A 26,742-nucleotide genomic window follows, 5' to 3' on the forward strand; every position below is an offset into this window, starting at 1 on the left:
CACAGCCAAGATCTACTTGGCTTTCTTTAAGGCCCAGCAACAAGAAGCCTTTCCCAACTTTCTTACTTCCAGTGCCTTTCCTCTTTTACTTATCTCCTATTTTTCCTGTATATAACTTGTTTCTATCTATTTATTTTTTTTATCTCCCCTGTTAGATAGTGAACTCTTTGAAAGAAGGCATTGTCTTTTGCCTTTTTTTGTATCACAAGCACTTAGCACAGTGTCTGGCAAATAGTAGACATTTAATATATGTTTATTGATTGAGTGATTGATTTTTACAGATAAGGAAACAGATGAGCCCTTTTGTGAGAGACTGAGCTAGTTTCTCTTAATAGGACACCGCTGGACAGATTATTATATTAGATACTTTGGAATAATGTGGGAGAAAACAGAATTAGAAGACATAGCTCTAGTAGGGAGGACTTTGGTTAAATCAGAAATTTTATGTGAGAGGGATTAGCAAAATTTTGAGTCACTTGCATTGCCTTTCTCAATTCTTTATTACATGGGAAAAATAGACTATCTTACCCTGAAGCTTATGATCTACTCTAAATGACATTTAACATGGCTGATAAAGCCCAGTGTTCTTGTCCTTTGATGGTTTATTAATTTTATTTACAGATGCTACCCATGCAACTGTCATCTCCCTGGAGCCTTGAATGGAAGTTGTCATCCGGTCACTGGTCAATGTTTCTGTAAACAGTTTGTAACTGGCTTAAATTGTGATGATTGTGTTCCTGATGCAAGTCATTTGGATATTCACAACCTATTTGGTTGCAGCAAAAGTAAGTACATGGGCCTTAAAACATGCATTGAGTTTTTTTTTCCTTTTCTTTTTTTAAAAATTGATACTTGGAAGGTCAGCTTTATTCACTGAGAACTGAGAAGGAAAAATGGATTTTTGGGAGATATAAATGAAAGACAAATATCAAAGGTAGTAATGGAACTTATTTTTCTGGATCTGGCTATCCTCTTTTAAAGTTAATAGTTTGAATATGATCTTGTCTATAAAGAAAGGAATTGACTCTATGCCCTTACAATAAGGATTCTTTTTAGTTTTTAATTCCATGACAAATGGCGGATTTATTCATATCCATTTCAAATTCTTATATTACCTATTATATATTATAGTATATATTACTTATATAATCTTATATTATGCCCCTTTCCAAAGGTCAGGGTATATGTATAGGGATGCCTAGTAGGAATGAGACACATTCTTCCATGTGGAATCCTGAGACATCTATAAATGCTCATTCTGTGATAAGTCCCAAGTGATATTAGACTGTCATAAGCTAGTGGGTTGTTGTGCCACCTATATTCTTGAGAGTGAGGAAGAAATGAATTATCAAGTATCACTTACAACTATGAATCTGGAGTGGAGGCAAAATTGAGTGTTCAGGATGTCCTCATATGCTAATGATTAATAATTATGACAGCTGATATCCATAGTGCTTTAAGGTTTAACAAGTCCTTTATATACATTCTCTTATGTGATTTATCACTACAATCCTAGGAGATAAATGCCATAGATAATACTAATACCAATAATAATAATGATAATTATGATTCCCATTTTTAGTAGTATGGTCTGGATTCTGGTGGATAGAAAGCTGGTCTTGAAGCTAGGAAGGCTTGGGTTCAAATCTTACTTTTGACAATTACCAGCTGTTGCCTAACCTCTCAAGGAGTCTCATAAAAGTACTGCATCAAAGAGAGTTTCATCATCTGGCAATTACATCAATGATATCACAAGTCTAATTCCAATCTGATGGAATACACTGTTGCTGTTGGAATACACGGGAGCCATCTGACAGTGGCTGCTGGAAATACAACCCAGATCTGCAGAATGAATCTCCTCTTGTGAGAGGATGTAACAAGGAGACAAAGAGTCAATTGCATTGTCTGATCTCTCTCCTCTTCCCTCTCTCTCCAATTTATCTCATTCCCAGTCCACAACATCTGTGTCGGCAAAAGCTGCTTCTCCTTCAGATATTATGATTCACAGTTGTGGAGGCTCTCAGAGAATTGATCTGCCCCTTAATATCAATTCTAGTATTTCCATTTTCCAGACAACATAAGTAAGACTTAGAGACATTAAGATACCTATGGACAAAGCATAGTTAATGCTCTGAATGAAAGGAGATCAAGTGTAGTTTTTTCCCCCGATTTATCATAGTCCAACATTTCTATTATGCTGTATGCCTCAAATTTGCTAGAAAGCAAAGAAAGAAAATGAGCATTTATTTAGTGCCCCCCAAATGCTAAGCATTTTAAAAATAACTTTATATTTTATCCTTAGAAGCATATTGAGGAATTAGCATTATTATTATCCTCATTTTACAATTGAGGAAACTGAGGCAAACAGAGGTTCAGTTACTCAGGGTCATATGACTAGTAAGTATCAGAGGCTGAACATGAACTAAGTTCACCAGAATGTTTATGTCACAATGTCTTGCCTGCACATTTGAAATAAGGCATGTTAACTGAAAAGCACCATTGTGAATATTTATGTCTTCATATGGTTATACGTGGGAAATTATTTTATTCAATGTCTTTGATTATTGATATAGCGTTTGAGTCATAATAGGCACTTAATGAATGTTCATTATTATTCAGTAAACATAGAGACTAATATCAAAACAAAAAGAGACTTCCGAGATTATTTCACCCATTTTATTTTCATTTTTACAAACAGGAAAATTGAGGTCCATGAAGTCACATGATTCTTTGGAAGGTAGAGACTAAAACTAATGGTGCCATGTGCAAAGTTTAATTTTTTTTCTGTTATACAATATTACTTTTAGCTTATTTACAATGTACCTTTTGGGTATGGGTTTAAGTCAAAAATTTCAAACTGAATTTTGTATTGGCATTATCTACAATAATACTAAAAGATTCTGAGATTGGGGCTATTATTTTTTTGAATATAAAATGGATCAGTTTGTGAGGATACTGGGCACATCCAACTTTACTTTCAAATATAATATCATCTCCATCTGAGAGCTTATTCTTGATCTTGAGATAAAATATTAAGAATTATCCCAGACAAAGGTCATGGTGATTGGTTGTATGATTGAACAGTTCTCTGATTCTTGAAGGAAACCATATTTTATGGTTTGAAAGCAAAAGTTATAAGGCTTTCATTATTAACTGACATGGAAATTAGCAAGATCCTACTGTATTAAGCTTTTTTTTTTCATAGTACTTATTAAAGATCAGTGATGGTGAAATTTGATAAAAAAGTCTTCTCCCTCATAAAATTAAAGAATAATATAAATTTACTCATGATTAGAAGTTGTGACTATTGCCTAAGAAAGTCCTTTCAGTTCTAGAGATCAGTCAAAGGAAGCATCCCTCAGAATTCATGGTACAACTTTCTGGGGAGCTGGTCATCTGGAAAAAGTCCTTTTATGATGAATTTGATTTAGGAATCTAGAATTTAAAATATGCTACTAGTCACATTGTGGCAACTTGTACCATGGTAACTATAATTTTTAAAACTTCTTAAGGATTTGGAAGAACTTACATTTACTCAGAGTCCCACTAATTCATATGCTATCTTATCTGGCCAAAGAGCCATCTCAATTGGGACTTAATATTTCCTCCTCAGAAAGCTGAGTGGTCTCATTGAATCATTAGACTTCAGAGCTGAATTTTCAAAAATTTCTCATTTAATTTCCCTCCAGGCATGGTTTGCTTAGAATGTGAAATCTGACAAGATCCTAGTCAGAGGCTATCACAACAAATAATCATGTGTAAATGTTTGAAAGACTAAGGGAAATGAATTCTTGTTGCCAAGGAAATTTTTATCCCATGCAAATTATCATTCTGGCTTTCGTTTTCTGGGAACTTAGGCATGAGACTTAAGCAGTCTTCTGTGAGTTTTATGAGAGGTATTTCAGGAATCCAAAAGCTAGTATTAAGGTCAGTTTTTCTACTTCCTTTCTTGTTCATATTTCTGGTTATTTGCATATAACTATATAATAATAATAATAATAAACACTGGCTTTCATTTGTATAGGACTTTAAGGTTTGCAGAACCTTTTACAAATAGAATTTCATTTGATCATCACAATAACCCTGAGAAGTAGGTACTATTATTATCCACATTTTACAAATGAAGAAACTGAGGAATAGAATGATTGTGACTTGCCCAAAATCACACAACTAGTGATTGTCTGTGGCTGCAAATGAAGTCAGGTGTTTCTAATTCCAAATATGACACTTTACCCACTGTTCTACCTGCCTTCTATGCATCTATCTATTATCTATCTTTCTATCTATTTTTCCATCTATTCACACACATATTGTATTTTATATGCATAATGATGACTAGGTTTAGAGTTCTTTACTCCACAATAAGCTAGAAGTATTAAGTAGGCAAGAATTGTTGGGCTTTTAGGGTAGCTATAGACAAGATAGCCGGGTCTCAAAACTTTTTTAAACAATTAGAGACAGTTGACTTCAGAGGTCTAAATATAGGTCACTGAAGGAATCAAATGCACTTCCAATACTTAGTTAGCAAAGGAGATTTTCCAAGGCTAAGCCTCCTAAGTCTTTAAGGGTAGGGTTCTGATTGTCAATAACTGTATTTTCCTATGTCATCATAGTGCTACTTAAAATTCCTTCAGATGTGTTTTCCCCCCACCCCAGGATCATGGCTTATAGGAATTCCAATAATATTTTATATATTTTTTTCAAATACATGTAAAAATAGTTTCCAACATTCATTTTTGTAAGATTTTGTGTTCCAAATTTTCCTCTCTCCCTACCTTATCTCTCCTCTTTCCAAGACATAAAGCAGTCTGATGTAGATTAAATAAAATAAATATATGCAATCCTTTTAAACATATTTTCATATTTGTCATATTGTGCAAAGAAAAATCAGACCAAAATGGGGGGGGGTTGCAAGAAAGAAAACAAATAAAAAAGATGAAAATACTATGCTTTGATCCACATTCAGTCTCCGTAGTTCTATCTCTGGATGTAATTGGCATTTTCCATCCCAAGTCTATTGGAATTATCTTGAATCATTACATTATTGAGAAGAGTCAAGTTTATCACAGTTCATCATCACATAATCTTGTTACTTGTTACTTTCTCATTGTAATTGTCTTAATATGTTTTAGGCTACTGTACTGATATGAAGATGAAATGGTATAGAGCATACTGGGCCTGGAGTCAGAAGACCTTTTTTGAATTTTGGCTCTGGCATAATCTTAGGTGTAATCACATGCAAATCACTTCACTTTTCTGAGATTTAGTCTTTTTATTTGTAAAATGGAGGTTGTTGTGAGGAGAATGCTTCTTAAACTTTAAAGGGCTATACAAATATATATTATTATTGCACCATAATTAGGGAATTCTCTTTAATACTGAAGAATCAGTAATGAAATCTATTGGAAAGACTTTTATCCAAAAATTCCACCATTCTTTCCTCATTTTATATGGTCTTAGATTTTGAATTTCAAGGCAGGAGTAGTAACAGAAGCAAAGTGTGGGGGTTGAACTGGGGCAGGAAAATGTTAGCAATCTCTATCAGTGACAGTGAGGTAGCCTAGTGAATTGAGTGATAGACTTGTAATAAGGAGGACATGAGTTCAAATTCATCCTCAAACACTTTCTGCCTAAGTCATCTTGGATGTGTTAACATCTTTTTGCCTCTATTTCCTTATCTGTGAAATGAGGATCATAATAGCACCTACTACCGGAGTTGTGAGGAGAAAATGAGATAACATTTATTAAGCACTCTGCCAATTTTAAAACAGTTTGTAAATTCTAGTTATTATTATTGTCATGGCATCTAGATTAATGTATTTGGTGAAGTTTAACAGTTCTTTCTGACAAATTTATGTATATCTGTGTAGGGGTGTTATGGATGGAACCTATATAAATGACTTTCAGAAAAGTTAAAAAAAAAGACTTCCCTTTTTTCATAGTCATGATAGAAATGAAAATCTAGTGACTAAGGTGATACCTGCCATAGTAGGAAAATTCCTAAATGTGGAGTTAGAGGACCCAGACTTGAATAACAACTTTGCTACTTATTATCTCTATGACCTTTGACAAGTCATCTAATCACTCTTGACCACAAGTTTCCAAATCTATAAGATAAGGGAATGGGAGTATATGGGGACTCTTTCAGTTTAAAAATCTGAAAACTTGTAAATCTGAAAGAAGGAAAATGGGATGATTGTATTGGATACTTGAAAAGAAGTGATAGGTCGGAAATGCTTCCTTGCTTTTTTTTTTTTTTTTGACAACTTTTGAAAAATTATCTCCAGAAATTTGATGAGAATGTGGAAGTGTAAGGGGATATTATATCAGGTGAATTTTTTTTCTTCTAAAATACTGAAGATAATATAGTTCACCCTAAGTAAAGAGTTATCTTTTACAGTATGTTTAACATGAATTTGGATAACTACTTTTTTGGGAATTATATACAGAGACTTCTTTTAAAACACAGAGTTTTGGACAAGATGACCTCCAAAGTCTTTTCCAACTTGAGGTTGTTATGATTCTATGAAGTAATTATATAGCCATAAATATGATGTAATTATACCGCCATCAGAATGGAAAGTCCCTGAGAGCAAGGGAAATCTTTATTTTAGTTTCTAGTTATATCTTCAGGGCTTAGCTCAGTCCCTAGGACACAGTAAGCACTTACTATATGCTTATATTTTTCCTACAAAGCAAAAAGATGAATTTTCCCATCTGGCCTTAGAGTATGCCATCTCATCATTCAATAGATTCACTGAGTATGTATAATTGATGCTTGGTGATAGAACCTTTGCTACTTAAGATCAATACCTATACATATTCCCAAATATCCACTCTATGGAGTGAGGTGTAAGATACAACTGCTGCAGCATTGTAGTAGAAAATTTCCTTTAAAAACCCATGATATTACTTTGCTTAAAATTTCAGGTTTTAATTAAACTCAGTCATTTTAGGATATAAGTGATTTAAACAGAAGTACAAGCACTATTCATCTTTGGAGAAACTTCAGAAATAAGAGTCAGGAAGAAAGCTCTTAGAAAATTTTGGCATTTATGATCATAGACTTTGGTGGGTTTTTCAAGTAAATTTATGTCAGCTACTTTGACCTACCGATTTGTTTTATGTTGATAGATAAAAAGCTTTGTTTTAGAGAGCTTATGATACATTAGCTTTGTTTATTAATGTCTTGGTAAACCACATGTCTTTTTGATAAAGTAATTCTGAATCAGAAAGACCTCTTGGCTGCTGATTTCACTCCAGTTTACTTGTGTGTTTATTGATTGCCTTTGTTTATAAATGCTCTCTTCATTGTAATCTAGCTCCATCCCAGCAACCTCCACCCAGAGGACAAGTTCAAAGTTCTTCTACTATCAATCTCTCCTGGCATCCACCTGATTCCCCAAATGCCCACTGGCTTACTTACAGCTTATTTAGAGATGGTATTGAAATTTACAAAACTGAAGATAAGTACCCATATGGTAAGTCTGAATTTTTGAAAATAAATCCATATATAGTGAATTGAATATTTAATCCAGAATTTTCATTTTGAAATTTCTGAAGAGTGGAATTTTCATGATTTTTCTCCATTTGTTAGGCTTTAGTTTCACAAATTATTTTTTAAAATTTAATTTATTTTTAATTTGTGGAATAAAAGCATTTTCATAATAGTTCAATAAAAAGATTTTATGTGAAACTACAAATCTACTATATACAATTTGGTAATTCTTTCAAATATATAACAAATTATCATTTAATTTTCTTTTTTAATCTTTTCTTTCGCTCCATGATGACTATTAGTAGACATACATATATATGCATATGTTTATATGTATATAGATATATAACTTCCATAATACTCTATTTATTTTTTCTTTTTCTGGTAGCATCTTTCTTCATATGTCCTTTATAGTTAATTTTGGTATTTGTCATAGACAAAATAAGTTATTTGCTCAGTCATTCTTAGAACAATATTGCTCTTACTCTATACAATGTTATATTGGTTCTGCTCATTTCACTCTTCATTATTCTGTGGAAATCTTTCTGTGTATTTCTAAAATCATTGAGCTCATTATTTCTTATAGCACAGTAGTATTACTTTACAATCAATACCACAATTTTTCAGCCATTCCTCATTGATGGGTAGATTTTTAATATATACACATATATATGCACATAGAAAAGTGTTAAAGAACTACATTTTGGAAATATAGGGAAATTAAGATTTATTAATGAATGAAGATTCTTTAAGAGATTTTCCATGTGGATCGTTGATGATTTTAACATAATAACCTAATGATTTCATCAAATAGTTAATAAATAACCATAGCATGTAAAACATCGGGGATATAAAATAAAAGACCCTGTCTTTAAGGCATTTACATTATATTGGGGGATGCATCATATCCATGGATAAGTAAATGCCAGATAGTTCAAGGAAGAAGACAGAACTTACTGGGAGCAATTAGGAAAGATTTTCATGTATGAGGTGATACTTGAGCTGAAACTGTTGATCTTCCAAGTCTTCTTTGGTTTCTCTGAATTGAGAGGCTTGGAAGCTATTGATACTACTGCTGATTTGAAGGTCCTTAGACCTTGCTGGCTTGGGGTCCAGGGCTGGAGCTGTGCTAGCTTAGTCTATATACCAGGACTGGTGTCACAGACTTTTTTTGCTGACTTTCTAAGTTCCCTTTGGCTGGAAAATGTTCTTTTCCATCTTTTCTGGGTGTTCTGATGTTCTAAAATTTGTTTAGAGTCATTATTAAAGGATTTTTTAGTGATTTGAAGAAGAGGTTGGGTTAATTCTGGCCTATATCTCCCCCCTGAGCTAAGAAGGAAGTTAAAGTTTCTAAAAGGTGAAGGTAAAGAAGATACACATTCTAAAAACATGGGTCAAATATGTAAATAAGTCAAGGTGATCAAAAGATGGAATATCACCTGTGAGCTAAATGTGGTTGGAACATCAAGTGTGTGTGAAGGGAAACAGTATGAAAAAGTCTATAAAGATGAGTGGAATCTAGATTATTGGAGGTTTTAAATGACAAACTGAGGACTCTGTAATCTAATATCAAGGTGTTAAGGAATCAATAAAAATTTCTTGAGTAGGGTAATGGAATGGCCAGTTGTCCTATGTAAGAAAATTCTTTTGGCAGCTATGTGGAAGATGGATTGCATGTAGCAAGAGAATGGCAGCCCTAGGAATGAGTTTGCATCAGTCTAAGTTAGAGGTGATGTGAGCGTGAAATAGGATAATTGTTAGGTAAGTGAAATAAAAGAGCATTAATGATTATAGTGGGAAAATGGATAAGATTTGGCAACTGATAAATATGGGGGTTGAAGGAGAGGGAAGTCATGACTTCCTGTGAGGTTATGAACCTAGACTGTGGGTTTGAGTGGTGAGGAGAGAAAATGACTTCTAACTGGGATATGTTGACTTTGAGGTGCCAACAGGACAATTAAATAAACATATTTCATCAGTTGTTGATAATGTGGGACTGAAGTTCAGGAAAGAAGTTAGGGCTGGATATATACAATTGTGTGTGTGCGTGTGTGTGTGTGTGTGTGTGTGTGTGTGTGTGTGTGTGTGTATCATTTCCATAGAGATAGATAGTCATTGAATCTATGAGAGTTGATGATATCACAAGATAAAGAATATGTAGAGAAAATGAGAGCAAAGGCATCTATTTAATGGATGGAGATAGAAGTTGATTTAGCAAAGGACAGTGAGGAGCAAAGTGACAAGTAGAAGGAACACCAATACAAAACAATGTAATAGAAGGCAAAGGATGAGAAAAGATCAAAGAGCTGTCAAAAATTACAGGAAATCAAGAAGAATGAGAACTAAGAAGAGATCACTGGATTTAGGACAAATGACTAGTAATTGGAAAGAACAGTTTTGTTTGAATAGTGTTGGAAGACAGATTGCAAAAAAGTGAGAATGTAGTGGCAGATGAAGAATTGGAGGCGATTTTTTAAAGGTTTGTAAAAGGGAGAAGAGCAATGTCAATAATTTGAAAGAAATGGAGGATCAAATAAGAAGTTTATTAAGGTAAAGGAGGCCTGAAAATATAATTAGCAGGGAAGGAGTTATGGGATAAGAGGGCACTAAATATAAGAAATGGAATTATCAGAGATGTTAGGCTCCTGGAAGTGAGAGAAGGGGATGAGGTCAAAGGTACAAGGTCAGGAATTGACAAAGCAAAAATCCACTTTCTCATCAGAGACTAAAAGAAAAGATTAAAGAAAGAATGATAATATAAACCTGGTACCCCATAGATGACTACAACAAGGCTGTGGAATGGATTACATAGCTGGATGGACTGTATCTTAAAGGAGGAGAGGTCTAGCAGTGCTAATGTGAAGTAATAAGTAATGCCCTCATCCTGGTCCAGTATGTATAGAGATATGAAAAGAGTATTCATATTTGAAGGGAATAGCCAGGGATACAGTATCTCCTGGGAGAAGTCAGGTTTCCATGAGTTTTAATGCAAAATGAACTTTAATTGAAAGAAGAAGGCTTTGGATGGAAGTTAAGGAAATTATTTATAGCTGGGAGATAATTAAAAGGGATTTTTAAAAATCACAACCATTTTTATTCATTATCTTTAAAATAATTTATTTTTCAATGATTTAGGTACCCTTTCCATGGCTACAGAAGATTAAAAGATTTTTAACATTTCTCTACCCCATTGCTATATGATTCTATTTGTGTTTTGTTACAGCAAGTTATACAACTTAAGAAACATTAGGAAGGACTTGATTCAATTTTTGCTTTTGACTATATTAAGAACTTTAAAATGAATGATGAGTTGGAAAGTTAGGTAAAATGAAACTTAGTATGCTTTTGGTGTGTATACCCTTTTCAAAGTGGTTAAGATGATGGTTCTTCCTACCATAGGTCGATGCCCTGTATTGATTAGCTTTGAAATGCCTGTATAGCGTAATGGTTCATTATTACATATCACTGTGGGTTACATATTGTAGCTTTATTATCTCTGACATGAGTCTAGGTTGTCCTGTTTATAGTTCTTAGAATTATACTTCTCTTAAGTACTCTAAGCTTTCTTTGAAGTTGTGTAGAGAAAACTCTGTACTCAAAAGAGATACAGATTGCAAAGTGAAATGAACATCTGTCTACATCTGCTATGTTGGCAATGTGGCCCAAAAACCTGCCACTTGAATGTTTGTTTTCTTCCAAATAACAGCATGATGCAGGTGTCCTGAAACTTCAGTTTCCTTGATAGTGGAAAAATATGTACAGAAATATTGGAAATAGTTCTAAAAAGTACAGAATTATACTTTGTAATTTTAGATCACTTATGTATGATAGTGTCATTCTTATATATGAGCATTTGAGATCATGGTGTCCTATTTCCCATATAAGCTTTAATTCAGTGGAAGAACTAAAGTTGAAAAACTATCTGAAATACCTTTGTACCTAGAGACAAATTTCACCATGGCAACCTAATATGATCCATTTTATAGAACATTAAAAATGGAATATAGTGCTTTGACACTATTTCATGATTGCACTCAGCTAGTATCTAAATAATAGTTTCTTACACAATAACTGTGTACTAGTTCGCTAATCAGACATTTATATAATCCTATTTAACAAGCCATTATTTTCTAAAACCACAGTTTTTGTGAAAAAGATTACAATTCTGACATTTCTTGACAATCACTGTAATTAATGATGTGAAAATCATCTGCATGATGGCATTTGAATAGTAAGAACAATTTGTTAATGCTGTCAGAACTTTGTATCATTCCAATAACACTCTGATGTTTATTACTGTAGTTTTGGTGTGTGTGTAGCATATGTAATATGAAAAGGAAACACTACTTATATACAGCTGGATGAATATAGATTTTATTTTGGTTAAGTAAGAGTTTGGAATTACAGTTGGAAGAGCACTGAACTTTTCAGGGAAAATTAACAGTATTGCCTTCAAAGATAGCTTGATGTTTTGGATGAGGACATTATAGAATTCCTAATTAAAATAACTTTTGGACTTCTGTTCACTGGACTGTGGACCATGGGACTCCCCAGGTGGCAACTCTCTTTGTCTGAGAGACACACAAGACATACTATGAAAATGAAATATGTATGAGGATTTCATTTCATTCTATTGATTATTACTAATGTGACCATTTTGAGTGCTATCCAGGAATGTTACCACATTTAGGTTGAATATTATAGATAAAAGGATGTGTTGCAGAATCCTGTGTGGTTATTTCTTCCTTTATGAGTCAGAAATAGGATAGAATTCAGTCAGAGAATTACAGAACTCAAAAGCTGGAAGAGACCTCAGAAAGCAACTAATAGTCTCTTCTATGGCATCCCTAGGAAGAATTTCTTTTCAGTATTTAGTTAAGGGGAATCCACTTCTTACCAAGGCATCCTTTTTATTTTTGGACAGCTCCAACTATTAAGAAGTTTTCCTGACATTGAATCCATATCTGCTTTTTAAAATTTCTGCCTTTTGTTAGTAGTTCTGTCCTTAGAGGCTAAACTGAATAAGTCCAATCCCACTTTTGCAATATAACTCTTGTGATATTTGAAAATAATTTTCATGTATTTACTAAGTCTTCTCTTTGCTAGGTTAAACAATCTCAGTTTCTTCAACCAATCTTAATATGACATGTTCACCAGTTTTTTCATCATTTGAGTAACTCTCTTCTCTACATGCTCCAATTTATCTATGAATTTCCTAAAAGGTGTCCAGAACCAAATCTATTACTTCAGATATGCCTGGAGCAGGGCATTTTGTAGAGAATTATATTTTCACATGACTGCCAGTCTTTGGACTTTGTCCTATCTTCAGAAATCTAATCATTGTGTAAGATTGCATCAGCCCTAGTACCCTTTATCAATATCCTCTATACCTTGTGCTTACTTTCTGACTGAAGGGAAGGAAAAGAGCTCCCCCACAGAATCTCCATGTAAGAAGGAAATAAGCCCATTCGTGTCTGAGCTTTTCATCTGGCTTCATTCTTTTTAAACTTATGTTCTTGCTGGGTACTTTTCCTTCTCCTTCACTCCCTTCTTTTTGCCTTCTTTTGTGTTATCTTTACCCATTAGATTGAAAGCTCTTTGGAATAAGAGGCTTTCTTCATTTGACATACTTTTCTCTCCAGAGATTAGCACAGTGGCTGGTACTTAATAACCATTTATTGACTGGCTGATTGACTGAAATGATGGATGCTACTTGATGTGCAACCTGGTACTTACACATTTCCTTTTCTGACATTGTTTCTCCTGATGTATATTTTCCTTTTGCATAGCTTCCTCCCTCCTGATCCATGATGATTGGATTGGCTAGTGTGTTAGAGTAGCTACAGCCAGCCAAAGGGTCAAAGAAGTTCTCCAGCAATTGCTGAGAGATATGAGCATGAGAATATTCTACATTCATCCCTCAGGTTAGAAATTTTGTAGTCCCTTGCAAAATCTACTGCAGTTATTTGACATTTGATATCATAGCATCATCTTTGTACTATTAATCACAATATTTGTATTACCTTGTAATTATACATAAAAATGGATATCAGCACTTAAAACAACAGGGGTGATTAATCCACATTCCCAAGAAGCCATCTCAGGCAGCCCTTCACAATAAATGTATATCAACAATACTTGTAATAGTCATAGCACAGTATAAAGTAGTGCTTGACAGAATGACTCATTGTTTAAATTACACACCAGAAATATTAAGTACATGTCATTGCAGTACATGCATATCCATGGAACACAAGCAAATATGCACAGCAGCAAAGCTTTAATAGCACCACTATGCTTACAGAATAATAAAGCATGAATCAATAGCATTGTAGATGCACATAAACAATAGAAATATATAAAGCTAACAGATAAGCACATGTACAATGTGCACATGATATTGAATAAACAAATATACATGAAAAATACAATAAATCATAAACATACTTAAAACATTAACATGTGTCAATGATCATATGCAATTCCACTTTTGGAATGTGCTGTCTGAAGAATGACCTATCTCCTCTTCAATCCATGACTGTCCCCATATTAGAATTGGCATTCTGGGACTTGTACCTGGATCTCATCAAACTAAATTAGCAGTGGTCAATGGCCCTGATACACTTAAAGTGATCATTTCTCTTTCTTTGATCCTCACCATGTTGCTATCACATAATCATAGAATCATGGGAATTTTAGAGTTGTAAAGAATATCTAATCCAAAATATACCTGAAAAAGAATTCCTATTACAACATATCTGTCAACTGATTGTTCAGTTGTACTTGAAGGAAGAACTACAATGAGGGGAAAATTCACTATCCATTGATGAAACCTATCACTATTTTGAATAACTCTAATTATGAATTATTTTTTCTTGACAGTAATGTTAAATTTGACTCTGTAGCTTCCATGCTTTGTTACTGTTTTTTTCTTCTATAGCCAAAGCATGTTGAATCTCAGACATTGAAACATTTCAAAATATCCATCATGACCCTTCCTTATCTCTTCTTTTTCAGGTACAAAATCCTTAGTTTCCTCAATTCTTATATTGCACAAATTCAAGGTCCTTTATCATCTTGTTTAATCTCTCCAAGTTCTCTCCCTCTTTCCCTCTTCAACTTTTCTTTCTTTCTTCTTCTTCTTCTTCTTCTTCTTCTTCTTCTTCTTCTTCTTCTTCTTCTTCTTCTTCTTCTTCTTCTTCTTCTTCTTCTTCTTCTGCATCTTCTTCTTCTTCTTCTTCTGCGTCTTCTTCTTCTTCTTCTTCTTCTTCTTCTTCTTCTTCTTCTTCTTCTTCTTCTTCTTCTTCTTCTTCTTCTTCTTCTTCTTTTCCTCCTCTTACTCCTCCTTTTCCATTTTCTCTTTCCTCTTCCTCCTTCCTCCTCACTCCTCCTCCTTTTTCCTTCTCACTCTTCCTCTTCTTCCTCCCTCCTCCATCTTCCTCCCTCCTCCCTCCTCCTCCTCCTTTTATGTAAGTTATACCTTTCACTAAAGACCAAGAACATAGTAGTTTTTTGGTTGCTATATCACAGTACTAAAGTATAGTCCACTAAAACTTTTTTTTTTAAAGGCAAGCTATTGTCTAGCCATGCTTCGTCCATTTGCAAAATTGACTTTTTCAACTCTAGTATAATATATTTTAAAACTCTAGAGTACAATATTCCTATTGATTTCATTTTGTAAATGAAGTTCAATGCAGTAGCAAATCAAAATCTTTTCAGATTCTAACATTGTCAGGTTATTGTCAGGTCTCTTTTCAGCTGTATGTTTACAAAAGTCTTTGCTAAGGGTAGACTGAACCTATGATTTCATTGGTATAAGAAATTCCTGAATTGGTTCTGGGATTCTAGCAATGAATCTGAGTATCTTCTATGTAGCATTCCCTTTTGGATATACATCTTTCTCAAGGTCACACAGTCTATTTGGATTAGAGGTAGGACTTGAATTTATGTCTTCTTGATTTCAAAGCCCAGCTCTCTACTCACTAAGTCATACAACTATTCCATGTCACTGATAAAAAATGTTAAACACTGTAGTACTATTCCTATTTTTGGTGATAGCTTTGTGATTTCAAAATGTCAGGAGCATCTTGGTCCCTTAATAAAAGCTGATTAGCAGCATCATTTCCTGAATTGGAGGGAAGCATCCCTTCAATGGACATTCTTAATCTCTTGTGCAATAGACCAGAATCCCTTGGAGTGGCTTGATCTATTCCATGTGGCAATCCTGATCTCATCAATTGTGGTGAACCATACCAGGACAGTGAAATTCTAGCATCTAGCACTTGGCCCCAGCATGGGAGGTAGTGGTGGTGGTAAAAGAGTCAGGCCTTAACAATGCAGTGAAACAGAACCCAGGCCTATGGCAATAAGACTTTGCATGTCCAATAGTGGACAGGTGTTCTACCCTGACACAAGATAAGGAGGGTGGGCAGTGGCAACGCCTGAGTTAGCACTCAGTCTCTGGTACAGGGGATAGCAATTGATCTCAGAAGAATGAGGAGAAACACAGGTCCTAGCAGTGGTGACCAGGAAATAGAAATAAGAATTTTTGGTGTCTAGAGTAGCAGAAACAGAAGAGAGCAGAAATGCGCCAAGCAGCAGAATGAATATTGGAATGGAACCTAGCAATAGAAATATGATGGAAGCATGGATCATGGGAAAAGACAGATACATGGTAATCTTTTGTGTATTGTAGTCTAAGGTTTATTGCCCCTCTCACCCAATGCTGATAACATAATGTTTCATTGATCATTGTATTTCCAGCCTGGAGAGAATTTGGAGGACCACAGCATATCATTGTTTGTAGGGTCTTACTATTAGGCCACAAAGGAGAGGTAGAAGTATGTAACCCATTCTTCCTCCCAAAAGAAGAGCAGTCCATTAGAAGCCTCTCATTGGGCAGAAATTTATATTTATTTCCCCATTCCCATGGAACACCTACGGAAAGACAGGTCCTGGCTGGGGGACCAGGGATAGTAGGAGTACACGATAATTCTTTTTGACCCATGTTGAGAGTCGATGACTATGTATTTGTTTTTGTTGTGATTCTGTTTTAATTTTTCATCTTCAGTGTTGCATTTATCAGGTTTCTTGAAAATGAGAGTTCAAGACTGACTTATTAATAATCCTAAAAGCTTCTAAGTGGAGGAAGGTTCTTTAGAAGACCTTAAGAGTCTCACCATCAAGAAGAGACTTGTGATAGGAACCACACACCAATGCTAGTTCATGCAAATTAGGGTAGTTTTTCTTCAAAGGAAGTCAAAACTTAACTTGATGATTGATTTAGAATTCTAAAAGTTCAATCTTTTGACATCAATTTTGGTTGCCTGAGAACAATCACAACTCGTTACAGTACCCTCTTTGTTGCTTGGCAGGTGTTAAAAGTGATAAATATTTTAGACAAAGGTACTCTGTTAAACTGAATCATTTCAAGGTGGCCTAAATTCATATACTGGATTAATATCTGTTTCCTACTATGGCTAAGTAAATCTCATTCCCTTGATTCTTTAATAATCTGTAAATTCATCTGGATTAATATCTGTTTCCTACTATGGTTAAGTAAATCTCATTCCTTTGATTCTTTAATAATCAGTAAATGTCTCATTTGATTCTAATAATGAACATAAATTACCAAGGGACTGGCCTATTAGGTTCAGCTTAGCCCATTATAAGCCTTGGTTTGCTTATTATACCAGTATTGGTGGCTTTTGATAAAAGGGCACAAATGATTTAGTAACTTTTTTTTTCACATGCAGAGTTTCCCTAAATGGTTTTAAAAAAAATGACAGCATCAACAGCAATGGTTGAATTGGCTTCTTTTCCCATAGTCCTTACATTTACCCTTCTCATTTTTTCTTAATTATGGGTATAATAGGATACCTCTGAATTATTATAATTTTCATTTCTCTGAATATTAGATTTATTTTTTTCGGGTTGATAGTTTGATTCTTTAAAATTGCTGATGTCCTTGGACAACTTTTCTTTTGGGAAAACTTTTCCTAATTTACAGGTTTATATCAATTTCTCATAAATTTTGGATGCCATTTATATTAAAGCTATGTTTTATATTATTTTCATAATATATTTTATGTATAATAATGTATAATTACAACTTTGACTTTATTTTTGTTATTAATAATAGTAAATACGCTAATATTTTTTCTAATGTTTTAATACTGGTCTTAGAAAATAATTCTTTTCATGTATTAATGTAGTTTTTTTTCAAAATTTTAACATTTTTTTATTTAAAAATTTGAGCTCAAAATTCTGTTTCTCCCTCTTTCCCCTTCTATTTCTCTGAGATCAGATATAGGTTATACATGTGCAACTATGTAAAACATTTTCATAATTTTCATTTTGTATAAGCAAATTCAAAAGGGGAAAAAAGAAGAAGGTGAAAAATTGCATGCTTCCATCTGAATTCAATCATTATCAGTTCTTTCTTTATCAGTATGTTTTATCATTAATCTTGGATCATTGTATTGTTAAGAACAGTTAAGTGATTCACAGTTCTTCACTAAACAATATTGTCTTTGCAGACATTTTCCTGATCCTATTCAATTCGTTATGCATCAATTCTTGTAAGTCCAAGTTTTCTTTAAATTATCCTGCTTGTCATTTCTTAAAGCACAATAATGTTCCATTAAAATTACATATCACAGATTGTTTAGCCATTCCCTAATTGATGGACATCCCTTTGATTTCTAATTCTTAGCTACCAAAAAAGAACTACTAGAAATTTTTTTGTACCATAAGTTCTTTCCCTTTCTTTTTTGAATGTCTTTTGAATATAGACCTGGCTAGAAAGCTACTAACATGACAGGGCAGACCAAAACACAAACTCAGATGAGGACAGCATGTCCACAGAGGAAATATCAAAGAGTGATATAAATTGGTCTCAAGCCCAAAGAGGCTTATTGTAAGTGTTCATAAAAGATTTTAAAAGACAAATAAGAGAGGTGAAAGAAAAAATGAGAAAGGAAATGAGAGGTATGCATAAGTGTCAATAGTTTGGAAAAGGAAAGAAAAAATTGTCTAAAGAAAACAACTCCTTAAACAGTAGAATTAACCAAAAGGAAAAAAAGATATACAAAAGATAGCTGGAGAAAATCACACATTAAAAACTATAACAGGGCAAATGGAAATTAATGACTTTGTGAGACAGCAAGAATTTGTCAAACAAACTAAAAAGAATGAAAAAATGCAAGAAAATATGAAATACCTCTTTGGAAAAATAGCTGACTTGGAAAATAAATCCAGAAGAAACCATTTAAAAATTATTGGTCTACCTGAAAGCCATGACCAAAAAATGAATGTGGATAGCATTCTACAAGAAATCTTTTTTTCCCCTGAGGCAATGGGGTCAGGTGACTTGCTCAGGGTCACCCAGCCAGGAAGTGCTAAGTGTCTGAGGTCAGATTTGAACTAAGGTCTTTCTGACTTCGATACACAAAACTTGATACACAAACTAGCTGCTCCCTCTTGCCCCAATATTCTAGAAACAAAAAAGTAAATACTGATTGAAAGAATCCATTGATCACCTCTGGAAAGAGATCCCACAAGGAAAATCCCAAGGAACATTGTTGTAAAACTCTAAAACTACAATCTCAAGAAAAAAGTACTGCAAGCTGTCAGAAAACAAACAAACAAACAAACAAAACAACTCAAATATCAAGGAGCAGCAGTCAGGATTACTCAGGATATGATAGCAATTACAATAGTGTCAGAGAGCCTGGAATATCATATTCCAGGAGACAAGGGATCTGGGATTGCAACCAAGAATTAACAACCCAGTGAGATTCAGCATTATCTTTTATGGGAAGTGATAGAAGGTCATTGAAGTAAGAAACTTCCAGTCATTTCTATTGAAAAAAAAAATTGAAACTAAACAGAAAATTTAAACTACAACCACAGAACTCAGAAGAATCCTAGAAAGGTAAACAGGGGGAGAATATGTATTATTTAAAGGTTAAACTCTATTTCCTTAAATGGGAAAACTATATCTGTAACTCTTAAGAACTGTTAACTGTTACTGGGGCAGACAGAAGGGTGCATCACAAGGATTGGGTGTGGTTTTAAATGGACTCTGACGTAATGACATCAAAGAAAAAGATATTAAGAGATAGAAAAAAAGGTCGGTACTGGAAAAAGAGGAAAGGGGAGGTGTAATGGAATAATTTGTTCACATGAAGTGGTGCAAAAGACTTATTATAATGGAAGGAAAGAAAGGACTGAGATAAGCAGTGTCTGAAGGCTGATCTCATCAGTTTTGACTCTAAGAGAAAATAACTTAATCAGTAAGTTGAATATAGATATTTATCTAATCCTATAAAGAAGTAGGAGGAGAAAAAGGAAAAGGGAAGGATAGGATAGAAGAGAGGGAAGAAACACTAGGGGAAAAGGTAAGAAAAGGGAGGAAAGATTTATAGAAGATAAAGTAATGTGTAGAGTGGGTTAGAACATTACTAAGAGAAGGGGAGAGGGGCAATAGGAGATAATGCAGTGGATGGGGGATTAAAAAAAAAACACAGAACAAAGAACAGGGTGGAAAGAGAGAACAAAAGCATATACAGGGGACAAAATATGATGGAGGGAAATATAGGACTGGTAATCACAACCGGATGTGAATGAGATGAACTTTCCCATAAAATGGAAGCAAAGATTAGAAAACAGAATCCTACAATATGTTGTTTACAAGAAAGACATTTGACATAGATAGACTCATACAGAGTAAATGTGAAATGCTGGAATAGAATTAATTTTGCTTCAGATGAAATAAAAAAAAGAAAAAAGCAGGGGTAGCAATTTTGATCTCAGGTAAAGCAAAAAATAAAAATAGGTCTTATTAAAAGAGATAAGAGGAAAGTACATCTTGATAAAGATTATAAATAATGAAGTAGTAATGATACTAAATGTGTATGTACCAAGTGGTAGAGCAGACAAATTCCTAGAGATTTTAAGCCAGTTACAGGAAGAAATAGTAAAACTTTTCTAGTGAGGGACCTCAACTGTTCCTCTCTCAGAATCAGACAAATCTAACCACAAAATAAATACAAAGAAGCTAGGGAGACTAAGAGAATCCTAGAAAACCTAGATATGATAAGCCTTTGGAGAAAAGTGAATAGGGACAGAAAGGAATATACTTTTTTCTCAGCAGTACATGGCACCTTCACAAAAATTGACCATAGATTAGGGCATAAAAATCTCAAAGTCAAAAGCAGAAAGGCAGAATTAGTAAATGCTTTCTTTTCAGACCACAATGCAATCCAAATTATATTCAATTAAAGGGCAGGAAAAGATAAGACTAAAGACAATTGGAAATTAAATAATCCAATTCTAAAGAATGAGGGGGTCAAACAACAAATCACAGAAACAATCTATAATTTCATTCAAGAATGACAATAATGAGATAAATGCCAAAATTTATGGGGTGCAGCCAAAACAGTTTTTAGGGGAAATTTTATGTCACTAAATAGCTAATGAGTAAAATAGAGAAAGGTGAGATCAGTGACTTTGGCATGCAACTAAAAAAGCTAGGAAAAAAACCAAAACAAATGAAATCCCCCCAATTAAATATCAAATTAGAAATTCTCCATATTTAAAGGAGAAATTAATAAAATAGAAACTAAGAAAACTATTGAATTAATAAAGTAAGAGTTGATTTTATGAAAAAAAACAATAAATTAGATAAACTTTTCTTGTGTGCTTTCTAGAACCCCAAGTTGGGGTGCTAAAATGTACTATACTTTCTAGAGCCCCCACACTGTGATGCCAAAATATACCCTCCAAACTAGCTCTCTGGAGGATCTCGCGACCAGCCCAACTCTTTGGTCTTAGTGGAGGAGTTATGAGATGAGACTCATGTGGATTGTCAAAGCATGGAGTCCTTTTATTCCACATAACACTATGTATGCACTAACTATATACTAATATACTAACTATACACATAAACAACTTGCTATTGTATATAGATGATTCTTTTCCACTTGGTGTCACTCTGCTATAACTACAATACAGGTTGTCACTACCTTCTGACTTCTCAGAAAGTTCAAGAGCCCTTAGGGAAGATGGGGAGTGGAACCAGACATTGTCAGCAGGTATCCTCTGGACTGAAATGTTGGAATCCTTACAAAGTGTTAAGTTATTAGAGTTGATAGAGACAATAATTATCTAATTTAGCATGGTTCAGTGTGATTGATCTGATCCTACCAGGAGATGTTATGGGCCAGAACTTGAAACAAGGTACTAAGTAGAACTGATAGAAACAATGCTTGTGTTCACACCTTTAGAGAGCTCATATAAGCAAGAAGCTCTTAGGGCCAGAGAGCACTCTGGGAGGAAACTCATAATCCCACTCTCGGATACCACAATCCCACTCTTTGAGAAGGAGCATAAATAGATCTTCAGTGAGCCAGTCAAGTCAGTTCAGGAGAAACCCTCTCTCAGAGGCCCAACCAGATTCATTCATCCCATTGTGGTGGCTGGCCTCCTGTACTTCTCCCACTGAGACCAAGGCTGGTCTGAAAGGCTCTCCAGAAAGCTGCCCAACCCCAGGCAAGGAGACAAGACTGGGAAGGAGCACTCTGGGAGATTGAGAGCCAGAAGCCCTCTCTCAGAGGCAAGAGAGATTCATTCCATCTTCCACCTTTGTGCTGGCTGGAGGCTAAAGAAAGCAGAGGCAAAGGACAACTGTAAGAGCTCTTGGAACCAAGCAGAAAGATAGGCCTCTAAGAAAAACTAACCAGGCTATTTTGAAGGAAGCAATACAAGATCTGAACTTTTATCACCTGGCTGCATTTGGGTGATTATTACTTTTAACTGAAACTAAGGCTGCCTCCAGAAAACCTCCCCAAGAAACCTGCTCTCAGAGAGAACCATTATATTTTAAATAAGAGAACACCACACTGAAGGGTTTTATGCCTCATCCAGAGTTCCCCCACTATCTGTGGCATAAATATCTCCAGGGCCAGATGAATGTACAAGTGAATTCTACTAAATGGTTAAAGAACAATTAATTCCAATCCTATGTAAATTGGTTGGACAAAATAGATAAAGAAGGAATACTGCCAAATTTCTTCTATGACACAAATATGGTACTGATACATGAAACAGGAAGAGCCAAAACAGAGAAAGAAAATTAGACTAATCTCCCTAATGAATATTGATGCAAAAAATTTTAAATTAAATATAGTAAAGAGTATGTAACTTATCAGCAGCATAATACACTATGACCAAGTGGGTTGGTTCATATCAGGAAAACTATTACCATAATTGAAATTATATGATAATCTCAATAAATGCAGAAAAAGCTTTTGACAAAATACAGCAGCATTTTCTATTTCTATTTCTATTAAAAACAGGAGAGAACATGGAGATAAAAGGAGCTTTCCTTAAAATAATAAGCTGTATCTCTCTAAAACTTACAGCAAGCATTATTTGTAATGGAGACAAATTGGATACATTCCCTGATCTTTTGTTCTTCCAGATGAATTTTATTATTATTTTTTTAGTCCTATAAAAAAAGCTCAAGAATATCAAGGGAATTAATGAAAAAAAAAGTAGAAAGCATTGTAGCTTAGCATTTATAATTTATAAACTAAAAGTAATCAAAATCATTTGGTATTGGCTAAGAAATACAATGGTGGATCAGTGGAATAGATTAGATACACACAACACAATAATCAAGACCTATAGCAAACTAATATTTGCTAACCTCTCCTCTCCCCAAACTTCAGCTTATGGAATAAATACTCACTATTGACAAAAATTGCTAGGAAAAGTGGAAAATAATATGGCAGAAACTTGGTGTAGAGTTACATCTCATATCCCATACCAAAATAAGGTCAAAATGGATACATGATTTCGAGATAATGGGATAATTTACCTATCAGATCTTTGAAGAAGGGAGGAATTTATGACCAATTATTCCCCTTTAGTAATTATGAAAGGTCTATGTAAACTAGTATTTCTAATATTTTATTCAAATTTATATTTCCTTCTTGTTTACCTTACTGCTGATTTTGTCATGAATTTATTTATTTGTTTTTTGCTGAGGCAATTGGAGTTAAGTGACTTAGCCAGGGTCACACAGCTAGGAAGTATTAAAATGTCTGAGACCAGATTTCAACTCAGATTCTCCTGACTTGTCTAGTCCAATAGAGCTGGCGCTCTATTATCCACTGCACCACATAGCTGTACCTTTTGTCATGAATTTAAAGGACATGTTGAAGTCATCTACTGTTGTCTTATTGCTGTGTGTGCATACTTTATTTAAACTCCTAAGGTTTTTTGTAAGCTTCTGTGCCAAGCCAAGCCAGCTCTAAAAATGGACCCATGAGCAAAGAAATTAGCCTAGAGATTAAAAAATAAAAGCACAGAAATCTTATCTTTGTTTTTTTTTTTTTTTTTAGTCCAGGGTGATGCATTAAAAAAAAAATGGAATTGGAGTCAAAGGATCTGAGTTCAAATGATAAGTGTTATTGCTTGCCACCTTTGTAAGTTTAGAATCTCTTGCTTAAAACAAACAAACAATCTCTAAAATATTTAAATGTTTTACTACTCACCACACACATCTCATATTGATATTCTTTTGTTATAAGAAAGCAGTCTGGTCATTTTAGGGTCAGTTTGGTTCAGATCAGTGTCCTTTCTCTTATACATGGTTGTGAAGTCCTGATCAAATGCACTTGCAGTGTTCTCTGACAATTCTATAAATTTGAAACTAAATTTGGCAGAGTGAGGTTTGTCACTAGAAACTCAATACCAACGAAATCCTAGAGCTAAGTCCACACACCCCTCCTAACGAAATTCATAATCTTTGATGCCTCAAAAAAAGGTAGTTTCCTTGTTTTTATATTCCAATGCTATTTCTTTAGTATAATCTTTTAAAATCATGTTATCACTTTTTACTTAAGTGAAGTATAAGAAGTTTTAATCTAGTCTTCTCCCTTAATGCTAAATGTGATTTTTTTCTAACTTACTTTATTTTCTATTTTATTCTTCCATTTTAAGGGTCAATTTCATCTATTAACATTCAAGGCTATAATTTTTAAGTTCATTTTCTTATCAAATTCTATTCTATTTTATTTTATTTTTTTTAAAAATCATCACTAGGTATCCACAGTTTGTCTTGTTTGAATCAATCTGAATCCAGGTTTCTTCTTTCCTTTTCATCTATGATTCAGAATGTTGTATCTTGCCTATTTATCCCTTGTAATTGAGTCAAGTTACTTATTTCTTATTTTTATTGAAACAGTTCATCACTAATTTTACCTTTTTAACAGTGAAACTTCTTTTCTTCTACCCGTTTCTTGACCATGTCAGTTTACTTTTTAAATACTATCTTTCTTCTCTAGGATACTTTTCCCCCTGATCACCCAAACCCACAAATAATCATTCTTTGTTTTATTAATTAACATTAAAAATGATTCTTTGTTAGGAGTCTTATTATTCTTAAAGCATATGAACTTTTGCATTTATTATATATATATTTTTTTATTTCAGGATTTATATTTCAAAAGCTCTTCTTATCTCCTATCTATCTCAAAAGGAATAATTGGAACTCAGTGATTCTGTTGAAAATCTATCTTCCCCCCCTTAGAATATGTTTAGGTTTGGAAGATGTTATATTTAGACAAATGTCATTTTCCTTGCAATTTTGATGTCATAATTGTGCATTTCCTTTAATTTGTCAATCAGTAGTCCCGATTTAAAATGGAATTCTGTTGTAAATTAGTCATATCCTCTTGTCATATTATAAAACTTTCTTTTTGACCATGAAACTCCTCTTGGAGAAAGTTAAATTTAATACTCCTTTCTGATGGTTCCAGTTGTACTATATTCATCTGTCCTTTGTTCTCTAATTCAAACAATTCTAGGCAGTTTTCTTGCATAATTTCCTGAAAAACAGACTTTTATGTCATCATATTTTCTGGGACATGAGTTATTCTTAGGTTGTCATGCTGAGTATATTTCAAGGTCAATTGCTTTGATTTTTAGAAACCTCAAGTTTTCAGTATATTTTTATTTAGTTCTAATATTTCTTTTTTACATCTCTGAATTTCTGTATTCCATCTATGCTACTTCCCTTTGCAGAATGTACTTTGATTAATTAAAAATTTTACCCTTTCATTTAAACTTCAATTTTTGTCTTTTAGGTTCTTTTTTTTTTTAAGCTATCATTTTTTCCTTATTTACTTTAATTTAGATTCTTAAACACTTTGAGGTGTATATAATTATTTTATTGTATTTAATCTAGCCTAATTGGAGTTATTTAATATTATTTGTTGGCTTCATAATATTTCTTTAGAGCATTAGATCTCTTTTTGTTTACCCATTGATTCAATATTCTTTCTACATTTTTTATGTGGGTTTTTTTCTTGAGGATATTTCTTTCTTTTTTCTTTTTTTTTGTGGATCCTACTTTATTAGTTGGATTTATGGCTGTTTTGAAGTGTAAAAGGAGATATAGGCTTTGAGATGATCATTCACTCAGTTATATTATTGCAGTTCTCTGCATATGTATATTTATGAGACTTTGTTAGCAGGTCACTCCATTCCTTGCCAATAGTTGATCTTCTTCTTGAAGCTAGATCAGAAATCGAGTTCCTGTTTTTAGGCACTAAGTTATTAGCTAAATGTTCATTCTTGGATCTAATTTTCTCTTCTGAATATTTCAAACTTAATAGTAATGAAGAAAGCATTCTACTTGAATCTTTCAAGTCTCCGTTTTTTCCTGGGGTGGGGGGAAGCTAGGACTTTGTAAAACTTTGGCAGTGCTTTCGAGATTCTTTATGATAGATTGTAGATTTAGAGATGTAGAACTAGGAAGGATCTTAGAGGTAAGCTCTGGTGGAGCTAGTGTGGCAGCATGGATAGAGCAATAGATTTGTGATTAGGAAGATCTGGGTTCACAATCTAATTTTGCTAAGCCCCAGTTTCCTCATATGTAAAGAGAGAAAGTTTGTAATAGATTTCTTCCAGGTCCTTGCTAGATGGAAATCTATGCTCCCTTGATCCATCTATCTAGTCCAACACTCTCATTTTACACTTAAAAAGACTAAGGTTCAGAGGTGTAAAGTAATTGTCACATAATTGGTAAGTATCTGAAGCAAAATTTGAACCCATATGTTCTGATTCTATTCTCAATGTTATTTCCTTGGTAGTAGTGCCACATGGATCAATACAGGTGTTTAGCAGTTGTAAGTTTTGAGAGTTCTTTGGGAGTTCTCCATCATATCTTGGTT

The 26,742-nt window shown here is 33.8% G+C and overlaps 1 protein-coding gene across 1 annotated transcript in view; it reads left to right on the forward strand.

The window, feature by feature from the left end:
- Positions 1-26,742, forward strand: part of USH2A (usherin) — a 998,601-nt gene that overhangs the window by 193,313 nt on the left and 778,546 nt on the right. Inside the window, exons 14-15 of the mRNA XM_051996749.1 lie at positions 622-785; positions 7,323-7,481. Of these exons, the coding sequence (XP_051852709.1) occupies positions 622-785; positions 7,323-7,481 (323 nt within the window). The remainder of the gene's footprint in view (positions 1-621; positions 786-7,322; positions 7,482-26,742) is intronic.

This window comes from Antechinus flavipes, chromosome 4 (genome assembly GCF_016432865.1).
Source record: "Antechinus flavipes isolate AdamAnt ecotype Samford, QLD, Australia chromosome 4, AdamAnt_v2, whole genome shotgun sequence".
NCBI classification, from domain to species: Eukaryota; Metazoa; Chordata; class Mammalia; order Dasyuromorphia; family Dasyuridae; genus Antechinus; species Antechinus flavipes.